General features: G+C 28.9%; 2 protein-coding genes across 7 annotated transcripts in view; both read left to right on the forward strand.

Annotated features, from left to right (window-relative positions):
* LOC105207372 (ER degradation-enhancing alpha-mannosidase-like protein 3) overlaps positions 1 to 10,817 on the forward strand; it is a 67,250-nt gene extending 56,433 nt beyond the window's left edge. The window contains exons 13-17 of the mRNA XM_039454530.1: positions 128 to 226; positions 356 to 670; positions 1,101 to 1,314; positions 5,861 to 5,973; positions 6,088 to 10,817. Coding sequence (XP_039310464.1) covers positions 128 to 226; positions 356 to 670; positions 1,101 to 1,314; positions 5,861 to 5,973; positions 6,088 to 7,767 — 2,421 coding nt within the window. The 3' untranslated portion in view covers positions 7,768 to 10,817. The remainder of the gene's footprint in view (positions 1 to 127; positions 227 to 355; positions 671 to 1,100; positions 1,315 to 5,860; positions 5,974 to 6,087) is intronic.
* Positions 10,818 to 12,519: 1,702 nt separating this feature from the next.
* Positions 12,520 to 23,490, forward strand: part of LOC105207373 (mitochondrial fission regulator 2) — a 48,708-nt gene continuing 37,737 nt past the window's right edge. Inside the window, exons 1-2 of one of the 6 annotated variants that reach the window (XM_039454558.1) lie at positions 12,520 to 13,253; positions 21,019 to 21,284. In XM_039454558.1, the coding sequence (XP_039310492.1) occupies positions 21,084 to 21,284 (201 nt within the window). In that variant the 5' untranslated portion in view covers positions 12,520 to 13,253; positions 21,019 to 21,083. Of the gene's footprint in view, positions 13,254 to 21,018; positions 21,285 to 23,490 lie in introns of those variants that run through there. The other 5 variants (XM_039454568.1, XM_039454562.1, XM_039454573.1 and 2 more) reach the window with 5 other exon arrangements.

The following is a 23,490-nucleotide window of genomic DNA, read 5'->3' on the forward strand; positions in this document are numbered from 1 at the left end:
AGGTATCTACTTTATTAAAAAAAGTGCGTGTTTAATTAGATTAGTTACAAATGAATATATTGTAATGTCACGTTATCTATGTTAACTCTATATATTTTCATTTATCTGTCCAACCTTTTTTTTACAGGCGTATAATTTAGAACATCTGAAAATGTTGAGTGACATGGGAATAACAACTCTAACACTAGCGGATGGACGGGTTCAACTTTTGCACACATTTTCTAATGTAATTTATTTGTAAAATTTTATAAACCGTACTTAGTATATATATATATATATATATATGTATGTATGTATGTATGTATATATAATCGTCTTTTATACATGATAAATTATAACGCATCTGTTTAAATAGGCAAAGACACCACAAGATTCAGAAGAAGGACTTTTGTTCATGCAGGAAATGGTCGAACTCACCAAAATGCAAATACAACCAGAAACTAAGCCGCAAATAGTAATGTTTATAAAACCTAACACAAATCCACCAGAAAAAGTTACGTTACTAGCCGGACCAGCACAGTTTGGACCTGAATTACAGAATTTTGATAAGATCACTGGAAAAGTGATGTTCACATATCCACCTGCAGCTTGCACAGATCTGTTGAATGCAGATAGACTGGTGGGTAAGATAGTGATCATGGATCGTGGAAATTGCATGTTTATAGAGAAGGTACGTATCAGAGAGAATTCGTACAAAGAAAAAATTTATATTTTTAAATAATTTTATTAAATAAAACAATTGAGAAAATCGTTTATTAAACGCAAATTGCAAACATGAACATAAATGTTTCAATTCACATTTCAAGTTCTCTTTCATGCAATAATTGTAAATCTGTTAAAAATTAATACGTATAAGTTTACCGAGTCCAAATCCTTGAAATTGTTGTTTCGTTTCAAGAATTTAAACTCAACAAATTATAATTTTTTAATGGGGCTATAATTACTGCATTGAAAAGAACTTCAAACGTTTGCGTTTATAGTTGTGTAACATTCGTTAAACGCATTTTATTTAATAAAGTTATTTAAACACGCAAACCTGATGCCGGTTTTTCTTGACATTCCTTTCCACATTTAATTCATATTTTTATATTTTATTCTAGGCACGAAGAATTCAACAAGCCGGCGCACTTGCTGGAATAGTATTGGATAATGTTGCAGGTTCAAGCGCGGCAACTTCACCCATGTTTGCAATGTCGGGCGATGGAAAGGAAGTAGATGATGTCACGATACCTGTTGTGTTTCTTTTTTTCACAGAAGCAGCTGAACTGATGAAAGCCATTAACGAGGCAAATGGCGATCTTACTGTCACATTAGGTAATTATAAAAATTTAAATATTTCTTTTTACTTTTTTTTTAACATCTTTCATCGGAAATCAGTATAAAAGAAATGGCAAAATCACATATTTTGTTCAATATTGAATGGATCTGAAAGATTTTATTTAATAATTATTTGTAATTATATATGTTAAATATTTAAATATGATAAATGGCAATCCTTTTGATATTTCTGTCAAGAAAAGATCGAAAATAAATTCCGAATTGACTATGGTTTGAACTGAACACTTGAAAAAATATTTAATAGTTTTGAAACAACTTGTATGGAATATTTAGACATTTGTTTTCGAATTATGAGCTTTTATTAATTTAAATTTATTTTATGGGTTTCTGGATGTGAAATAATTTCTACCATTAACTTTTTTAATTTAATGAAGCAGTTTGAGGTTTTCTTAAAGTTTAAATAAAATTTAGTTGATGTTTAAAAGTTAAACATTTTTATAATCACTTTGGAACTTAATTTTTGAGCAAATTTTTATATCTTCAATTTTTTATATAATGAAAAAGTTATCAATACCTTGATATTTTTGTAAAAGAAGAAATATTTAAAAAAACTATTAAATATTAGCACACAGTTTATCTTGATTATTCTGTATTAAGGCTCCTGAGTATTTGCCGTAGCCATATTGAAATCATGACATAAGCGGGAAATGTCACGTAAAAATTTCTTACATGCCATTTGTAAATAAAGGAAATTTGGATAAAACAGAATGAGATTGATTTCAAATATTTGTAAAAATAAGCTAAGCTATCTTTTCCTTTTTGACAATAAATAAATAGTCATAAAAAGACATGTGAAGTGAAGTTTACTCACATAAGAAAATATATGTACAGCTATTGAAATGAGTGAAAAATGTGTTTTTACATATAAAATTCAAAAATAACTTTATTTGTGACTCATTTTTACACATTTTTAAGTGAATGAAACAAGTTACATTTTTACAATGAAGCATATAATAAAAAATGGCATGCAAAACAGCATTTTATTAACTCGTTACTTTTCACCTAGTTCTAATTCCTTCCATGCTATTACGTCGCCACCGTTAACGCGACTATTCAGGGGCTTTAATATTAATCTTCAACTATATTTATGAAAAGTTATCTTAATCTACATCTATGGATATTTTGGACTCGAGGCTTCTTTTCGCTGGGTCTTTAAAAGTTTAAAATTTTAAAAGTTCCAATAGACTTCTTCCTCCTTGTATTTGGTATTTGTTCCTAGTATTAACTGGGAACGATATCATTGTTCAAATAAAGTTACAATAAAAAGAATTGCAAGGCACGGAATATTACACAAAACTGAGGAATCAAATAAGAATATGAAAACAATAAAAATAATGGGAATTTAAAGCACTAACAGTGGCCGATTGTGACGGTTACAAAAATAATCTGGACGAAACACGTCCGCACATATACATCATCCTAGCGAAACTCAGTTTTATTTTCAATAGGCAAAGCTCAAGTCTAAGGACTTGTGTGTAGATTACTCTATTACTCCATGTTTACCAATTGCTAACTTCTCTTATTTGAAAAGGAATACGGCGAAGGACTTGTTTTATGAGTGAAGAATCTTTTACATCAATAACATATTCAACTTTACAGTTTCCTGCTATATCTTCAGAAAATACATCCTGAAATTTATTTAAAAGTTTAGCAAAAATTTCTTTTAGAAATTTATTAAGATTTTTGGAATTTTTTTCAAAAAATGCAACAAGACTCGAAGAGATATTAAAAAAATTTATCACATGAGAACATTTAATATTTTTTCCCACTTCAGGGATTTAATTAAAGAAAACAGGATATTTTTGTCAAATATTCTTGTCAAATTGATCTTTTTTAGAAAATTAATTTCTAAAATACAATCATTGCTTATATCAGCAAGCAATATTAGAACTTCGCAAATATTTTACATTTAATTAAAATTTGTTCTCCTGTAGAATATCTTAGATAATAATTATTAATTTCAATTCTAAATTTGTTAAACTTAACAAAGTTATTATTTAAAATCGACACATTAGAGCCCATATCAATTTTAAAAACACAATATTTGTTATTTACTTCCCTCAAATAACAGAAATCATCTTGATAACTCTTCAACTTTGTTAAACTTATAATAATGTTTAAGTTTGTATTTAACATTTTTTGGGGCTCCAGTTGCATTAATCAAATTCGTCCATTAATCAAGACTATTGCTTGACTATTCTTTGTTTTTCGTTTTAACAGGATACTCAAAATGAAAATGTCTAGCATTTTCGCAATGTAAACATTCTTTTCGATTTTTACCTTCTACATTCTTGTCATTTCTAATGTTTTCCTTCTCTTAATTTATCTTTATAATTTTATATTACGTCCTTTTTCTTTTCCGTTTACATTACAAAAACTATTTTCTTTCTTTTCGAAATTGCGCTACTTTTGCTTTTTGTTAAAAAGATAGAAACCGTTATTTTTTATTTTTTTAATGAATTACTCTCCTGTTAAATTAATTTTAAAGCTTTCGCTTTTTCAATCGCGCATTTTAAAGACTCACTCTTTCCATCTGGAGAGTTCTTTTATGATAACATTCCGACAATGCAGAAATAAACTGTGTGCAAGCGATCTTGTCTCGAGCAAAATGTGGGTATTTGGGATAAGCTAACTGAGATAATCTTTCCACATCTGTACCGGAAGAAGCTAAACTTTCCCCTAAATTTTGTTTTCTATTCTTAAATTAATAATACTCAATAGTAGTCAATTCTGTAAAGACTGAGTCTCGCCAAAACGTAATATCACCTTCGATTTCAATTCCGTAAATTCTAAATTTTTTAAATCTTTCACGCTTTCAAGCACTGCGCGAGTTTTTTGTTAGACACAAAACCAAAATTGCGGTTTTTGTCTCCAAATCCCGACGATTAGTTTGAACTACGAAATTAAATTGCGAAAAAAATTCACGTAAAGCTGTTCTTTCGTCATACGTATCCAGTTTCAATTTGAAGTTCGTTACTTCGGCGCAAAGTGAAATTTATGGTCGAATTAATACGATCACACGCACTCGCTACATTCGCGGCAATTTTGCTATTATCGGAAAGACTTATCTGGAGAGTTTCTATTCTGCGAAGCTTTTCTCGGAGCTGTTGAAACTCTCCGAAATCGGTCATAAATACGTAACGAAATAGAGTATGTCCTTTACTACTTGAGCTTTACCTTTAATCCTCAATAACCCTAAGATCGTGCATTCTAGGTATACTATGTCTACGTCTATAGTTTAGCTTACAGGTGTCGAAAGTTGAGAATTTTCAAAATTATAATGCGAAAATTATTATGTTTACAACTTTCTGTGAGTTTTAATACGTAAAATACCCCAGAACTCATCACGTCAAGATATTTTCAATTTAAATTTCATCTAGACTTTCCCAACTACTCGTTCATAGAATCTTCTCTTAAGTCGATCTTTCATGGCTGAAGTTTCCCATAGTGTCTATTCAATGAATTTTAATTATATTTTAAAACAGAACATTGAACTGTGTAGAATCCAAATCTAAAAAAAAAAAAGATTTTGATAATAATGATAAAAGTTATATCAAAAATATAAACAAGAATTTGGAAAAAAAAACGTGAAAGTGTTTTGTAAAAATCAAAACTTTATGGAAAAAGCCCAAAAAACAAAACCGAAGTATTTTAAAAAGAGAAAATCATGAACTTTAAGGAAAAGAATATGTTATAAATTGTTTAAAAAATGTATAAGTATTTTAATAGATGAAAAGTTGTAGTATCTTGAAAACTAAAATCAGAGGTGTATTTAAAAAGTATGAGAAAATTAATGGTACAAACATAATTATGGCACATATAATGTTTATTAATAATAAATATTATTGCAAAAGATAAATTATAATTTTTTTTATGAATTATGTCATTAATTATGATTATTATAATTATTATAATTAATATAAAAAGTACTATAAAATGTGTACTCTTGATTTCATTTTTTCGCTATGAAAATTAAAAGCATCCCAGTATTTTGGAGCAATATAATAATAATTTCAAAAAGATTGGTTAAATATGTCACAAAAAAGTTATTTCGTCATTTTTTATTTATGATTTTATTACTCGAAATAAGTGTAGCCAACAGTTATCTCTTTTACCATAAAAATGTGTTGTAGAAATAAAACTTTTTTTTTATTAGAATATTCGATTTTAAAGATTAATAAAAAACCTACGAGTCTAAAGCATTCGGGTCCATATGACCTAGGAATTTTGAAGCATCCCATTTGAAAATACAATACTATTAAATTATCATGCGGTGATTATTAACGGAAAGTTCAGATCTTATTTATAATCGAAAATTCCAAGGCTAATCATATAGAAATCTCTTTAGTCGTTAGCTCTTGTCAAAGCGTGATGTATTTTTGTTGTGTACGCTTTTTACAATTTACACAAATATGGTAATAGAAGTGCCAACCGATTAAAATTTTGCTTTAGTTCAAAAAATCCAAAGATGTAGGATTGATGATTAATTATATAATATTTTTCATTATACGCACAATTATAGGGATATATTCTTCAAAAGAAGAAATTCAGCTTAAAGCACCTACCGATTTATCGCTGTTTGAACGTTTGAAAGGATCATTAAAATCATTTCTCAGTCGACATATGACTCCACAGGTTTGCTGATTTTTTTCTTTGTTTAAAGTTTTATACAAGAGCATTTATATTCTATTGTATATATATTTTGCTGTTACACTAAAAGAAAAATATAAAAATTTTGTCTATTTATAGGCGACAACTATTACATCCAATTTGGATATGGTGATTCCTATTATTGAATCGCAAGAAAGTCAGGAGGATGCTATTGACTTTCATTACTTTCATGCAGAAATTGTGAAAGATTCGCTCGGTGGTGAAGTGAGAATTACTGCCGCATCCGAAGCTACAATTATTGTTCTAAGACCAGTCTCTACACCGATAGAGATTTTGTGGCATCAGTTAAAGGAAGTGTTCGTCAATCAAATATTTCTCAATACTAAACAGAACAAAGGTATAAGAATTAGAAGTTTTATCTTGGAGAGTTACTACAATTGGGTCAATAAGGCGCGTGGCGTGCTTACCAAAACGTCACTATCCTATAAAGTCCGATGGTTCTTAAGCGAACTGCTAGTAGTTGCGCCAAATTCATCTATTAAGAAGATAGGGCAGTTATTAGAACCAAACAAACAGAAATTATTGAAACATTATTTACTTACTAATATGGATACTATGGTGCTAAATTTAAAAACCGTAGCTACAAAATTGAAGAGTATAAAATCTGTGAGACCTGAGATGGAACAACTGTTAAAAATTTCGGAATCTGGTATTGCGCAGGTTGAAAATTATTCATTCCTACGTCATTTATTGACTGACTTGTTTGATGAAAAAGATGATATTGTTAATCAACACGTCGCCCTCTTGGATCGTATTCATGCAGAGGTTCATACTACATATCAAGAAATATTAATTGATGGAGTGCAAAGGCATTTGGAGAAATCGGGAATAGAAGATAGCTCATATTACGACATACTGATTGCCGATTTGCAAAAGAATTTAAAAAATATAGATAAAAGAGAAAAGTTACTTGGAAAAACTAAAGAAAATAATTTAGCAGTTGCGGAATTTATTAGTGACAGTAGCAACGAAGGTAAATTAGGACTAGAAAGTAAAAACATAAAAATTTTGAAGAAAACTAAGGAATCGAGCACCGAAAAGTTGGAGGATTTCGAATATTTTATATTGACGGAAATAGAAAAAGCTGTGAAATATTCTGAGCAAAATATATTACAAAAATATGAAGACATAAGTGACGAATCGAAAAATAGGATCGAAAATAAGAAAGATAAGAATGTCATTAAATCCGGTGAAATTACTCTGCACTCTTCTCAAAATCAAAGTGAGAGTGAAAATAGAAAGAATAAAGTTCAGAGTACCTTTCAGGAAGAGATAGATTTTCTGCGAATAACAAAAGTAATAGATGTGAAACTCGAAGAAACAACCGAAGACAAACAAGCGGAAAAGTCTTCTGTTGACTCCTCATCGATTGATACTAAGATTCACGTTTCTGATACATTTGTGGCTAAGGATATGTCTAATACGAAGACAGATTTTTCCAAGAAAAAACATGTTATATTACAAGAATTACAAAAAGGCATTAGTGATATACAGCATGGTGATGAGACTGATTTAAGAGCAAAATCTAATCGAAAAGATTTGATTGAAAGTAAAGTTACCACTGGTTTATTGGAAGAATTGAAAAATCCTATGTGGGTTATTAATGAAGAAAAAGTGTTTCAAAAAAAGTCAGATACGTTCCATAGTACTACAGTAGCCGATAAATTAAAATATGATGAGGAAAAACCTATGAGTAAAGATAAGATTAAGGAAGTTAAACCAAAATCGCGTGTAATTAAACATATCGATGAATTATAACAATAGCTTTGAGATATTTAGGCTAAATTATAATTATGCAAAAAAAAATTTTCGACGGCCATAGGGCTACGGCATTACAACTGATATTTTTGCATTGTGATCTAGATGTGCGTACAGTTAACTTTAATTAACTTATATTCATGTAAGAAATATTCTAGAAAAATTATACCTATCTTAAGAAAAGTAGAATCATCAGATCATATTGTAACTTTATGAGGAATCTATGGATTCTAAATTGGTGCTTATAAGAAAATCTATTTCAATTTGTTACTTGAAGAAAGATGGTAACACTACTGTAAAATATATAGATATCATGGACATTACTTGTGTGACAAACGTATGTTAAAGTGGTTGTGATGATGTATTTTGAGCAGGGTGCTAACTCGTGTACATTTTGTGTATTATAGTATATTTTATAGACCGGTCTAACTAATTCCGATTAACATAAAAAATCGGTCGATCAAATTCATAAATTGTGAACTGCAAAATTTTAAATTGATCAAAACTTTAACCTAATTTTTAAATATTTTTATTAAAAAGTTAATTATTAATTTAAAGTGTTATATTTTACTTTAAGTAATTTATACAAAATGGACAAGGAGAAAACAAAATTAATATAATCAATTTTAAATTTTGCAATTGACTAATTGTTAAATTTAATCGATCGACAAGCTAATCGACAATAGTGAGATCGGCCATGTATGTTGAAACATAATAGCAGCGAAGTTCTTTCTTCCATGGAAACAATTCCGATGAATCTGTTTTACAACTTGTAATATACATATATGTATATATGTAAAATATATTACAAGTTGCAATATAATAAATATATATACAACTATGATTGTAAATTAAAAAAAAATAGCACAACATTCTGCGGTGTGAGAGCATTTCTCACGAATGAAAACGAATTAGACACATTTCTTTGACATTTATATGTATTATTTTACTCCAAAGATGTGCCATGATTAATGATAGTATACAGAGTTGGGAAGTTACAAGTAACGAGTCATCATTATCTTGTTATAATAATGATTTGATAATGATGTTATACAATTTTTTATGGTAGTAATGATAATGCCCTAGTTGGAAGATTTGCTTCTAATAAGTAATTCGTTAGTTTACTCGTTATGCAACGAGTAAAAGTAAAGTGTTACTAATGTGTTATCTTGACTCATGTAACTAGTCAAGTTATTATAAATAATTTTTTCTCAATGAGTAACGCATTCATTGTCAAAAGTTATTCCAAGTCTGGCCTTATCATTATTATCATGGAAAATTATAACATCCAAATCATTATTATAAAAAAAGTAGCGGTAACGGCGTTTACTTGTAACTCGTTGCAAGTATCCTGATATTGCATATCTTTATATATTTATATATATATATTTATATATATATGTATGTATGTATGTATGTATGTATGTATGTATGTATGTATACATATATGTAATATCAGGAATATATGTATAATATCAGGAAAGGATTACATATCCTTTCCTGATATTGTACATACATTTATCCTATAATGCAGTTTAAAATAATATTTAATGTAAAAAACTAGGTTTCAAGTAATTTCTTTATTTTTTTGCAAAAACTTTAATGTCAATCATTTTTGTCAATATAATATTAATGATTTATGATATAAAATATCTTGTCTAAAGTTGTGCAATATTAAACTTTTGTATCGATTGCATATACTATTGTAAATTATTCATTAAATAGTTCTAAAAATTTTTGCAGAATTTTATTATAATTTTTGAGTGTATTGTTTTTAATTTTTAATAAAATATTAGGTATCCCTCTACTTAAGGTGGATTTACATTTTGGAACTTTGATAATAAATCGAATTGATGGAATAATATTTATATCATATAAATTAAACATTATACGTAATATAATTATTTTATTATTAAAAGCGATTACAGACCTCTATTTAGGAAATGTCAAAACAAATTTTTTTCTAGATTATATAATTCTTAATATTTGCTATTACAAAATTAATATTTAAACACAGATTAATTTTTCAACAAGTGATTGAAAAACTATTTTTTTCTATAATACAAAAATTTCTGTAGTACAAATTTTTCTTAAAACTGTAACTCAATATAGTATTTAGTAAATTAATATGTGTAAAATTAATATTTAATGTAGTTAATCAGTTTTATTAATTATTAGTTAATGGCATGCCGATCGTAAGCCCAAAAATTTATAAGTTGAAATAATCGTAAGTAAAGGAATACCTGTATATTAAAATGTATATTTTTTATTTAGTAACAAAAACAAAATTTTATAAAGAGAATATTATAATCGTTAAAAATTTTGATGTTAGTTACAACTTGTAAATTAAAGTACGCCTTAAATAGATATGTACAAAGATTGTCAATGTATATAATACACAAGAAATATTGCGTTATATATGTATAACAATGTTATATGTATATAATGTAAATTTTATTATAATATAAATAGATAATGGAGATAAGTTTGGTCTTTTGATAATTTTGATATTTCCCTTTTTTATTTGTAAATTTGTGATATTAATTATGCATGAATATATTTTACACAGCATCAATATCTTGTAATAACATACAAAATGATAATATCATGTATAAATTTAATGGTAATGTAATATATACAATGTATATAGCTATTTACTGCTCTGACTTTGATCACACAAGTAGTTTCAGTTAATTGTATATGTTAAATAATATTAGATATGTTATATAATATATCAATTATAAATATAGATGCTATGTAATATGCTATGTACATGTAAGTCCACTATTTGATGTCAATTTGCTGATAGATGCCAAATATTCAATATCAAGATATGATGTATATTAAATGATTATATCTCTTTGTTGTGTTTGATAATGCATACAGAATTATCATTTAAATGCTACCACTTTATACCAAGTAGTCTTTTGAGACATGTTGAAATAAAAAAAGATTTAAAAAATATGAGAAATGATTAATGTTAAAACAGAATTATCTTTGTGATGAAAACAAATACAACTTTTTAAAATAAAACTAAATAATCTTCCTAAGTCTTATTTCGTCATTGATAATATTGATTGATAAATGATAGTTATATATATTTTACTCACACATACACATACACAAGAAATACATAATTCATATACATATATGTATAAAGTGATAATTAACAATATGTATCTACCTTCTAAGTATTTACTACTGACAAGGAAAGGTACAGAAGTGTCCTCCATGGATTTTGACAAGTCTTCAATACGTTGTACACATCAAAATAAGGGACACATATTTTTTTATATGTGCCCTAGTGCACTTTTAGGGGTGAAATACCTCTTTGAAGAAAATTTATTTTTTTTTAAGCGTATATTGTCGAAATTACAAGATAGAAAAAAATGTTCTGAAGAGTACTTTATAACAGTGAGAACAAATTTCAAAAAATTGTTTTTTATACTTTTCCGTATTATTTACCTTTTTCAAAATTTTTATTTCTCTTATAAGTAAAATAAAGCTTATTTTAGTACGAATTCAATGGCACATTATAAAGTTATGTTCCGACATTCCCACTTTTCAAAAATAATTAAAAACGTCTCCATACGCATGGTACGCGTAACCGTCCGTGCGCTCGATTGCTCACAATAAAACGGATTTGTCTCGTATAGCGTTGATCAGCGTCGACTACGTAAGAGAGCACTGAAGACAAATCAGTACAGTACAATGAATGTGGAAATAAGAGAGTTTTATAATAATCATAATAAAATAATAATGACTTTTAAATCAGTCAAATTTTTTTGACAATGTGTCACGGTATGTACGGAATACTTTGGACAATAAAAAAACGAATTATGAATAAAGAAATTATTATTTATTCGTAACTTGTTTTTAATTACAAAGGATAGAAATCACTCGTGTGAATGTACATAGACAATACAAGAGCAAGTTCCTGCATAGATTAATCTATATTTTATAAAAAAAAATAAGAGTTAATGCTAAAAATTAAATTATAAGACTTTAAAGAAAAGGTATCTCACAGGGAACTTTATCTTTTTTTGGTAGAAAAACCCTGAGAAACATGTTATATAATGAGAAACAAAAAGTTGATCAAAATTTATTCCTCAGTGTTATTTTTTTATCAACACTTTCTAAATAATTTTTCTGAATTTTAATTATGTTATGAAAAATAAAATTTTATTTATGAATCAATGTGATACATTTTTTGATTTATGAATTCTTGTCCTAAGGAAACAAGTTCTACACAAATTTAAAAAAAATGTTACAAAAATCTACATGAAAATATTAGAATTGGAACACTAACACTTTATCAAATTTTGTAAATTTTTATATTTTTGTAATGTATTGTTTTTGTAATTTTTACAAATTTTTTAGAAACTATGACGAACTAAAACACATTTTAAATAGTTTAGCCTGACAAATTTCTATAAATAAGTACAAAGTTCTAGTAAAAATAAAAATTTATAGAAATTATCTTTCTCATTCAGAAATATTTAATTAAATATTTAATTTATTAAAATTAACAAGCATTTTACTTTTATTTTTTTTATTTTTGTATTTCGTAAATTTATGTAGAATTTTTTCTACTAAAATTGGATTTTTTCTACTCAAATTGTTTCCACATTTTAAAACATTTTAAATATTAAATATTACAATAAATATACATAAATAAAATTATAAGCTTTAATTTAAATTTTTATTAAAGTTATTTAAAACTTGATTATTTGAAATTTGGTTAAAATTTACTTACAGTTTTTTATTGTTACTTGAAACGTTTTATTTATAAAATTTTATGCGTTAACGATTCGGAAATATAGATCTGTATTTGGGACGTATTTGTAAAGATGGGTACCGCGCATTTTCGTCATTCTATCTTTATCATCCATTAGATATAAAACTGCATAAAACAAAGATAGAATGACAAGAAAGCGTGCTATCTTGAGTGCGTTCTGAATGCGGGATTATAGTTAACAAGAGGACTTTTCATTTAAATTACTCATAATCGTAAAATTATTATCACGTTTTGCATCAAACACGAATTCGACTTAAAAAGTTCGTGTGGCAGAAGAAAGAGTAATAATCGTGAATATTAGGTTAGTTGCACACATCGCATTTTTCCATAACCTATTTCCCGCGGGTTGAAGTATATATGCAAGAAACGTATATACGTTATTGTGCACGAATAGCAGATGAACAAAAATTATAAGACGAAGTGTGTACGATGAAACACGTGTAAAGTAACTAATAAATATCGGATATTCTATCGAAGAACCTTTCAAGCAAGCACATTCATACACTATGGTAACCTTTCAGTCGCACTGACGTCGGGTCAATGTGGTCAATGTAACGAAGATATTTTAACTACAAATTTTGGATTTGATCCTGATGCACATTATCGAGTATTTGTGTCGCATTACGACTTTATTGTTATTTCCGCACCGACGTAGAAGTTCTCGAGACGGCGGTAATTAATCATAAAGGTAAGGGACTTATTTTGTTGAGCACAATAAAGTAGTAAAATGATAAGTAGTTATTTCATTTATCGTGCTTTATTAACTATAAATAAATATAAATAAACTATAAATATATATATATAATCAATAACAAACGTAATATAAAAGTTTCTGATGTGAGGGGGTACATATGCTGCTTCAAGGTTATATCTGCATCGTTTGCAATCAGATTATATTGGGATCATTTATATATTACATGTTTACAGGAACCTTTTTCATTTAGACAATATAAGCAGTGTAATTATAAATAAATTAGAAATTGAATTATTATAATTAAATTATAAATAGAATAATAAATGGATTAATTCATTTCTTTCAACTATATTTTTGCATACATAGTCCTATAAAAGTAAAAAAAGTTTTGAATTAGGTTAGATTTGATACATTTCAGTTGTAATTTATTTTAGGGTTATGCTGTAATTGCAAAATGATATTTATATAAGTAATTTATGTAATGTTGACGTTATACTTACATGGGTATTTTCGTGTAGAGGATATAGGCAATATAATGTTTTGTAAATTAAATAATAGATGGAATCATTAATTTCTTTGAACTATATTTTTGCAAACGGTCCTTTGAGAATAAAAAGAATTTTTGACTAATGTTTTAGATTAGATTAGATACATTTCAATTATAAATTTATTAACTGCACAGTAATATAAAAGATACATAATATCAATGTATAAATATTATTGTTTATAATGACACGGGCTGTATTTGTTTTGGCATTTTCAATGACATAAAAATCATTTTATCTTTCTTGTTTTGTAAATATTAAACAAGAATATTTATAATTACTGTGAACGTCAAAGCGAATGCAGCCTTAATAGGTGGAAAGTGATGTACAAAGGCATGGAAGGATAGAATTTTAGAGGCTAGGTATAATAAAAGATACAAGAAGGTACGATTAAAAGGAAGAAAGCTTAGATATTTAAAAGAATATAGAATAAAATTTATTTACCTTCAACGTACGTATAGTTAAGAAGGGGACTTGGTTTACAATTGGACTTGGTTTAAAATTGGTACTTGGTTTACTTATACATTTATTTATCCATACCTTTACATATCAATGCTAACTATACCTATTCTTTTATCTAGCTACTCCTCTTATACCTATGCCTATACCCATGCCTAATCCTTTTTCTATCTTACATCCTAATTTATATTCTTTTTTCACGTATCCTCACATTTTTCTTTCTCCATACCTCCATTTCTCAATTTCTCCCTTCCTTCTTCTCAGTTCTTTTTCCCCTTTTTTTTTATCTCTTCTCTCTTTTTTTTACTTCTTTTCCAAATGTCTTCAATATTCTTATCAGCCTCCTTTTCTTCCAACTTTCCAGATTACTCAGTTTTTTTGTCATTTTTGCATCTATTTCTGCTGCTTTGTTTCATACAATTATTTCTATTTCAACAGTTCTTTAAAATTCTATCAGCTTTTTTTTCAATTCTTCCAAATAGCTCGGTTTCCCTTTCATTTCTACCTACACCTCTATCGCCTCCTTGTCCTATACAATTATTCCTATTTTCTTTCCCCCCTTTTTTTTCTTGTTTGTCTTCTATATCTCTTCTTCCATCCTTTATGCTTTATGACCTCAATCTCCAACGACCGGTGATCTGAGTTCCTTCTGTGTTCTTTATATTTTTCATTTCTTTTATGTTTACTTTTACAATACCTATATCTATACTTATATTTATACCTAATCCTCTTTCTGTCTTAAATCCTAATTTACATTCTTTTTTCGCTACCTCTTTCTTTTCTATACTCCTGAATCACGAGTATCAGACTATCTTGGTACGTGTATCAAAAAATCTTTGTGCAGTGTAAACTTGATTTGTATTAAATCCGCCATTTGATGTACTGCTGCATTAAAGACGCAAACCCATGCAGCAGAATAGCGTAACGATAAAAAAAACGCAATCAGCGGCAATTGCGTTGTAGGGAGTTGCATTGTTTTTACAACTTCTCTGTTAACAGAGAACATTTTGATGTCTAAAAGACGAATGTGAATCTGAGTGAATCTGATGAATGTTGAATCTGAGAAAGTATATAAAATCACACGAGTAAATACAAAGCACCAAGATCTAGCTACGACCGTGGAAGGCGTTCTTGCTTAGATTTGTCTAAAAGATGTCTTTTAGACATCTTGAAATTTTTTAGACATCTCAAAGACGTCTTACAGAAGACAGAAAGACGTCTTTTAGACGTCTTATGTTCCGTTTTTTGATGTTACTGAGACATCCAACGTCTTATTTTTTTATTTTTTACTTTTATTAGACTCTGAAAGACGCCCTTCTGACGTCTGAAAGACGTTTTCTGACGTTATAAATAAAAAATAAAACTACTTTCTGACCATTATAAGACGTTAAAAAATTTTTAGAAAGTCTAAAAGCTGGATTGGAAAGTCTGAAAGACGTTTGTTGGACGTCTGAAAACGTCTGTTGGACGTCTAAAGACGTCTTTTTGTATGTCTAAAGATATATGTTATACGTATATTGGACGTCAGAATCGAAAAATAAGTCGTCTGTTGGATGTCTGACTGGCATCAGAAATCGAGACATAAAACATCTATAAGGTGTCTACAATACGTTTTTCTGTCCTTATAAGACGTCAGACACACGCCCAGATAGCCAAACGAGCGTATTCAGTTGTTATTTTACTGTCACTTATTCAGCATTCAATACAAATTATTATTTGTATTGAACAATACAAATTATTATTTACACGTAAATATATAAAATTTTATGTGGAATAGCGTTTCTAAATGAATTAATTTACAAAATAATGTACCGAGTAGTATTAATGTACTAGTACCGAGTAGTATTAATGTACTAATACCGAGTAGTATAAATATTAAACGCCGTAAAAATATATATTTTTGTTTCAAAAATTTCTAAATACCTTAAAATATTTATTGCCAAGTGAACAAGCAATGTGTATTGACAAAACTTTTTGTGAACAACTTTTTTAAAAAATTTCTTATGGATATTTTTAAAAATTGAAATCGATTTTTGTGCTTCTATAAAAATTATAAATGCCAATAAGACGAATATAAATGTTGTTTTTGTAATTTTTTAATAAGATCATTCAGTTACATAGAAGAGTGTACATTAGTTTATATCAATTATTTATGAAGAAATTTGTATATCTTGATTTGAAGTGCTACAGCATGATAACTTGTTGAAAAATTGTTGTCAGTGATCAATAAATATTGTTATGTCAACAAATTGTTGACAATAAGCTGTAATTTAGGAACTTCAATAATTCATCAAGTATTCTGCTTCTTATGTCAAACTTTTGATATCATAGGTGCCATTATTTTGTTCTCATGTTGTTGTTATTTTGACATACGAATGCGAGCTCATGACGAGTCGTCAGTTTGTTGTCAGTATGACGTTTATAAATGTTATTTATAAATGTTTACTCTTAAGATTTCATTAACTGGTGATATGTTTTTGCTCTCTTGTTGCTAACTCAATATCACGTTAAATTTTATGGTCAGCAAATTGATTTCAAGTTCACAATGATTTTACAAGTTTACAACAATACATGCAGTATGTTAATTTGCCCGATGTGCTAAAACTTGCTTGGTTGTCTAGGTGTTTTGAAATCTCCAGTACGTCTATATAAGTTGGATTGGAACGTCTGGAAGATGCTTTTAGATGTCTGAAGGACGTCTTTTTTCATATTTAAAAAACGCCGTTGACAGGTCTGTTGTTTGTTAGAAATAAACAAAAAGACGTTTTTTGGACATTTCCCTGATTTCAGAAAGTGAAACGTATAATGATCTGTCTTACAATTTTTAGGATATCTATAAGTTTAAAATACTGAGATACTTTTGACATCTTATTCACAATGATTTTAGGCATCACTGTAATTTTTTAAATGAGAAAGGTTAAAAATTTAGTTTATATTATTACAGTTTATTGATATAGATATAAAGTGTAAATATTACTTATCAAGTTAGGATTCTGTATGATAAATAAATTGAAAAATGCGAATAAATTTGGAATAATATAATTTAATTGCTTTGTAAGTATAATATAAATTTTATAATTTGTTAGTATTCACTATTATTGTATGAGGACTTATACCCAAATATATAAAAAATAAAAATATTTAAAATAGTAATAAATATAACGAGTTGCAGCCAAAAATAAATAATAAAAAGGTTAAACAAAAATATACTTTGTATAAGCACAACAGTGTTTATATACAGGGTAATACATATGAAATAAATTATTACATGTCTTTTAGACATGTCTAAAAGGCGTTTGAAGAAAGACGTTAGTCAGATGTCTGAAAGAGACATTCTTTAGACGTGTCCAAAAGATCGCATAAAGACGTCTTTTTGACTTGTCCAAAATTTGTTTGAAAAAGAGACATTTGTCTGATGTCTGAAAAGAGACGTCTATTAGATATGTCAAAAAGACGTCATAAAGAGATCTTTTAGACATGTCTAAAAGATGTCAGTAAATAGACACTTATTAGACGTCCGAAAAGAGACGTCCTTTAGATACATCAAAAAGACGTCTTTATGACGTTTTTTGGACAGGTCTAAAAGACGTTAGAAAACGAGACGTGTTTGTTGGACGTCTTAAAAGAGACGTCTTTTATACATGTATAAAAGATGTTTTTACGACGTCTTTTGGACAGGTCTAAAGGACATCAGGAAAAGATGCGTTTGTTAGACGTTTTTTAGACATACATGTTCTCTGGGTTACTATTAGACGTTACCTCTATATTTTCTGTAGAAAAAGATGAAAATTATTTAAAGTGTATCTCTCTATGTAAGCATTGCAGAATGAGAATCGAGCGTGGTGAAAACATTTGCAATATTTTAAAATATTTTACAATAAAAAATATTTTAAAATTTTGTAAAATATTTCTATCAGGAGAAACAATGCCTTGGCCTAACCATAAATCGTCCGACACATACAACTGCACTTTAAAATCAAGGACAATATCTAGATTAAAAATCTAACCTAATCTATTTTGAGATGGATCGGTGTAAAGACGTATCAAATGCTTAACCCTTAAACACACCGATCCTGTAAAATATGGAAACACATTTTTGGGTCTGGGAGGACTTTTTCAACTTTGAGAAACTATAACTTTGATTACAATCAATATTTTTCTACGATTTTTTTTTAAACAAAAGTTCAAAATCTTACGAGTGTGACTGCACAATCGGCATTGTTGAAAAATAATTTATTGTGAAGTTATAAAAGCAAAACCATTAAGCAAAAATGAAAAATTGTTCAAAAATCCACTTTTCCTTTAAAAAATCATATCTTCTCAACAAAAAACTTTTAAGTACTTTCAAATCCGGTGTTTTTAAGCTAAAAAGTCATACTTTCAGAAAAAAATTATAGTATCGTCATTCCTTTTAAAAAATATAATTATATAACAAGGAGGATATGAGGTATTTTTGGGTATCTCAAAATTCACCTTTTTTTTAAATCATATCTTTGCAATAAAAAACTTTTTAAGAACTTTACAATACGGCGTTTTAAAGCTAAAGAGTCATACTTTCAAAAAAAATTATGTCTGCCATTTTTATTAAAAAATATATTTACGTAACGAGGCAAATATGTGTTATTTTTGATAAATTTAAGGTGTCTAAAATTGAAGTTTGATTTGTTTGATAATATATTCCGGATCCTACGCAGAAATTCTCTTTTTCATGGCAATATAGTATTTTAACTTTATACAGAGTAACATACGCATATGGATCTGTTTGAACGTGTTTTGTCCAGTTTTTTTTACATAAGATTATTCACAAGAAAGTTTTACTCACACTATATGGGTCCCATTGACCCTAACAAAATTTTGCTGCAGTGCCATTCGAAATCTAGTTGATCAAAAAAGTTGATCAACTATATCAATCGAAAGATGAGTTTTCAAACTTTTTTTACGTCCTGGTCCGAACGTCCTATTTTATTCCGTTTTCACACAGCAAGCGTTCAAAACTCCATATGGGATCTGTCAGACCCATTTATGTATTTAAGGGTTAAAAGGTAAATTAATTATATTAGGTTGCTATGTAACTTGCTATGTAACGAATTCTTTCTTTTACATTCATATTTTTATTGTCAAACTTTATCATCCTTCACTACACAAATTGCTTTTGTGATAACACGCTTTTGTAAAACGTTGCTATTAGAATAAATTTGGTGAAAGGAATAAGTCTACTAATTCTCAATTATAAAAGCTAACAATAACATTACCTTTCAACATATTATTATTACATATTTTCTCTAGAAAATTCATAAATTATTATTCGGCTAAAGCGAATGCGAATAGAACGCGTTCGATTCGCATTTGGTTCGATTTGTTTGTGAGGTGGTTAAAGAGAATTCGTGCGCGATGTAGACGCTTACAGGTTTGTTCGCAGCTGTTTGTTCGGTATTTGTTCACTTAGTGTGTACTCAGCTTTAGGTGAATTTGGCGTAGATGCATTCAAAAAATTGGTGCACCGTGTTCTGTTGTCTTGATATCTGGCAAGAACGATGCTAGGGAACGATGTTATATTTTAAGGGCGCATTCTTTCAATTTAACCTTTTAGATTTTGTAAGAAAATTTTTCAATTGTAAAAAGTGAGTATTACATCTCTTAGTATGTAGAAACAATGCTTGAACTTTATAATTCATTTATGATAAAATTTAATAATAACCTGCTAGATACATGAAAACTCAATTTAAAGTAAATCATTGCACATATTGAATTGCTTGCCAATTGCTATAATATTATGTTGCCTTTTATTTAATGCAACGCAAATGTTTTAATCAATTTAGTATCAATATGCTAAGTTTTATTGTCGAGTAAATGTTGAACAATTACTGCATCCAATCTGTGATAAGTATATTGCCGATAAGTTATTGGGAACTTGCCATTATTACAATTTGAAAACTATTTATAACGATCTGTGAGTAACATGTCAATAACATGTGAGCAATAATTTTCATTTATAAGTTGTGATAAATATGATACTGATAAGTTGTTGGGAACTTGTCAGTATTATACATGTATTTTGAAAACTGTCGCAAGCAAGAAAGTATTGACAAGAGAATACTCCTTTCTGTTGCTTTGCTGACACTATTTGAGAATATTTGTGACAAGTTGCTGACAACCTGCAATTACTTGGCTATCTGGGCTTTTAGATTTTAAATATATTCGTTTACTGTTAACTTTTTTATTTTCCATAAGGTTATATACTCCACAGTTTTTAACATTGGCACTGTAGCTTCTCGAAGACATAAATGAAACAAAAAGTTGTGTATTATTTGAAACCTCTACAATACACTTACACAGTTTTTTTTATGAAAATATAAAACGGCAAATAATTATAAATTTCCAGAAGAAAATTATAAAATTGATTCATCATGAAATTGTCCGGGATATAATCCCATGTTATTGGGGTGCATTTAGATTTCCTCCCAATTGTCTCATAGATATCATCTTAATCTTGTCTAACATTTAGAAAAACAATAGTGATAAAATTATAATTATAAAATTCTTGGGGGGGGGGGGTGAGCTTAGAAGGGAATCTGAACGCATCTTTGTAGAAATGCAGGAAAATTATTTTTTAAATACCTTTTTTCATATAAACTTATTCAAAGAGTATAATTTATTTTTATTCTGTGGGAAGTTATAAGAAAATATTTCCTTAGTAATAGTCGCTTTGAGATATTACGGTAACTAAGATTATTAATTTTATTTTTCTTCTTAAGGCTGGTGTAGCTTAGAAAGGATCCTGAGAAAGACCGATGCGTGATATTGGAAACGGCTTGGATCAATGTCAAATTTGATTAGCCGGTCCTTGAAAAATGCCTTGGGAGGGGGGGCTAATATTTGGCCCTGGACACGGACTATCGGCGAAGATCTGTCTGACTTGAGTGGTTTCTTCTCCATGCGCGGCTCCTTATCTTCTGTTTTTTGCTGGTCTGCTCCGAGGTTAACAATGCAGAACTTGCAAGAGACTCGCCTAGGTGACGAGGTCTGCGTACCCCCTTAGTAATCTGATGTGCATACGTCTGGGTATTTTTTGTTCTTCTTAGTGATGCCGCTGATTGAGCGGGCGTTCCGGTACGTCCCTGTAGTAGAAGGGAGATACTGAACGCCTCAAGCAATCTCTCTAAGAGAAAATGTCGAAATGAATTTGTTTCTATCCATTTCCATTATTTTTGTTTGCTGTGTTGCTGTGTACTGACGTTTTTCTGCTTATTCGAAACATTTTTCCATTTTTGATCTGGGTTATCGTTTTTTTGAGTATTACTAGGTTTCAAATTTTTGACAAAGATTTATCTTCTCTTTATGTTTGTAAATATTTAGCATTTGTTATCTAAAAAAGAATGGAAATTTTATAGTAAACGCTAAGAGTATGGGCTATAACTCGTAATTTCGGTAGAGCTTATTTCTTGGACAAAAGGACACCTTTATGTCCTGTTTAGATAGGCACGCATGGAGTCTTATTGTTTTTTTAAGATCAATCCAGATAACAAAATGCGCGCATAATGAGTTCACGGAGCATGCATGTTGTGCAGGTTATCCGCACGGTGTGAGCTCACGGCATCCGACAGATGCGTCATCATATGAGACTTATGTTGTTTGCATGCATGTAAGGTACTCAACAATTCTGTGTTTTCTCATACACAGCATGTAATACATTTTTATAATGTCTTATAGAATTTATTTTCTCATATTTTTATATTTGCTTTCAAAAAAATATTAGATTTTTTCATCTAGCTCTGTAATTTCATGGTTTTTAAGATTTGTAGATTTTAAAAATCTTGTAAAATTACGATAAGTTATAGATGAAAATTAAAAAAAATATAATTTGGAAAAATAAAATGAGAAAATCAGAAAACATGGTATAAAATTTTATTCTCTTATATTTATTTTCCAAACTATTTTTTTTATTTTCATCTATAATTTATTGTAATTTTACGAAATTTTTAATGTGCAAACCATAAAATAAAATTATATATATTTATTGTACCATTCAGCTTTCGCCAAGAAGCGGGACTTGGTTTACAGAAAATCCTTAATTCCATTCATCCTTCCACACTTTCCCTACTCTCTCTCTACTCTACTTCATTCATTTCTTCCGCCATATTTTTCTAGAGACATTGAGTCTCTTTATGCGCATGTGTCTACTTTATATAAATTCTCTTATATATATACGCGCCTCTCTATTCGAATACTGTACACAAAAACAAAATAACAGGTAGCATAGAATACATATTGAACTAACAAATAGATAACAAATACATAACATAACAATTACATAAATACATAGAACATGTCACAAACATAGCACCCATCCAATATACCTATCGACACCCCTCCCCTTACTTCTCCCTTTCCTCTTCTGCCTTTCTACTTTTATACTTTTCCTTTTCCCTCCAGAATTTAACTAACACCTTCTCTTTCCTTTCATTTAAACTATCGCTTTCTAACTTACTTATCCTTTCCTCTACACTTTCTCCTAACTCTTTAAACCAGTCTTTTGTTATTTCGCATTCTCCCGTAAAATGCGCTAAACTATCTTTCCCCATCTCGCAGAAAACGCAATTTCTTTCTTCCTCTTTTAACCAATATTTATTCTCTACCTCCATATTCCCACATCTCAATCTCATCAACGCTCTTATTCCTTCCCCGTTTTTTCTTTTTCTCACTTCGCTTTCCTCCAAGTAACAAGGTGTCCTGCTCCTATCCATGAATATTTTATATCTCTTATTATATTTAGCCTCTCTAATTCTACGCTCCTCCTCCTGTCCTGTACATCCCTCTCTCTTTCCCTTAGTTCCTTAATTAAATCCCTCTTTATCCCTGGCATACCATCTATCGCTACAACCTCCCAGCCATTTCTATTACAATATTTTTCCCTCTCTCTTCCATATAAATCTTTCCATCCATTCTTCTTTTTTTCCAAGCACATTTTTACCCATCTCTCTTCTCCCATCTCTTCAATTTTTTCTTCATATCTTCTCGCTCTAATACCCCATTCTACTTTTCGCTTGTCCAACCCTAATTCTCGCGTAATCAAATATCTTGGTGTACAGAAATCTATTTTGAACATCCATCTTATATAATCTAGTGAAATCTTCTCTAATTCCTTTTTTTCCTCCCACCCCCATAATTCCACCCCATAGGACATTACACTCTCTACCAAATACTTAAACAACATCCATCTCTTTATG

This window comes from Solenopsis invicta, chromosome 1, assembly GCF_016802725.1.
Source record: "Solenopsis invicta isolate M01_SB chromosome 1, UNIL_Sinv_3.0, whole genome shotgun sequence".
NCBI classification, from domain to species: domain Eukaryota; kingdom Metazoa; phylum Arthropoda; class Insecta; order Hymenoptera; family Formicidae; genus Solenopsis; species Solenopsis invicta.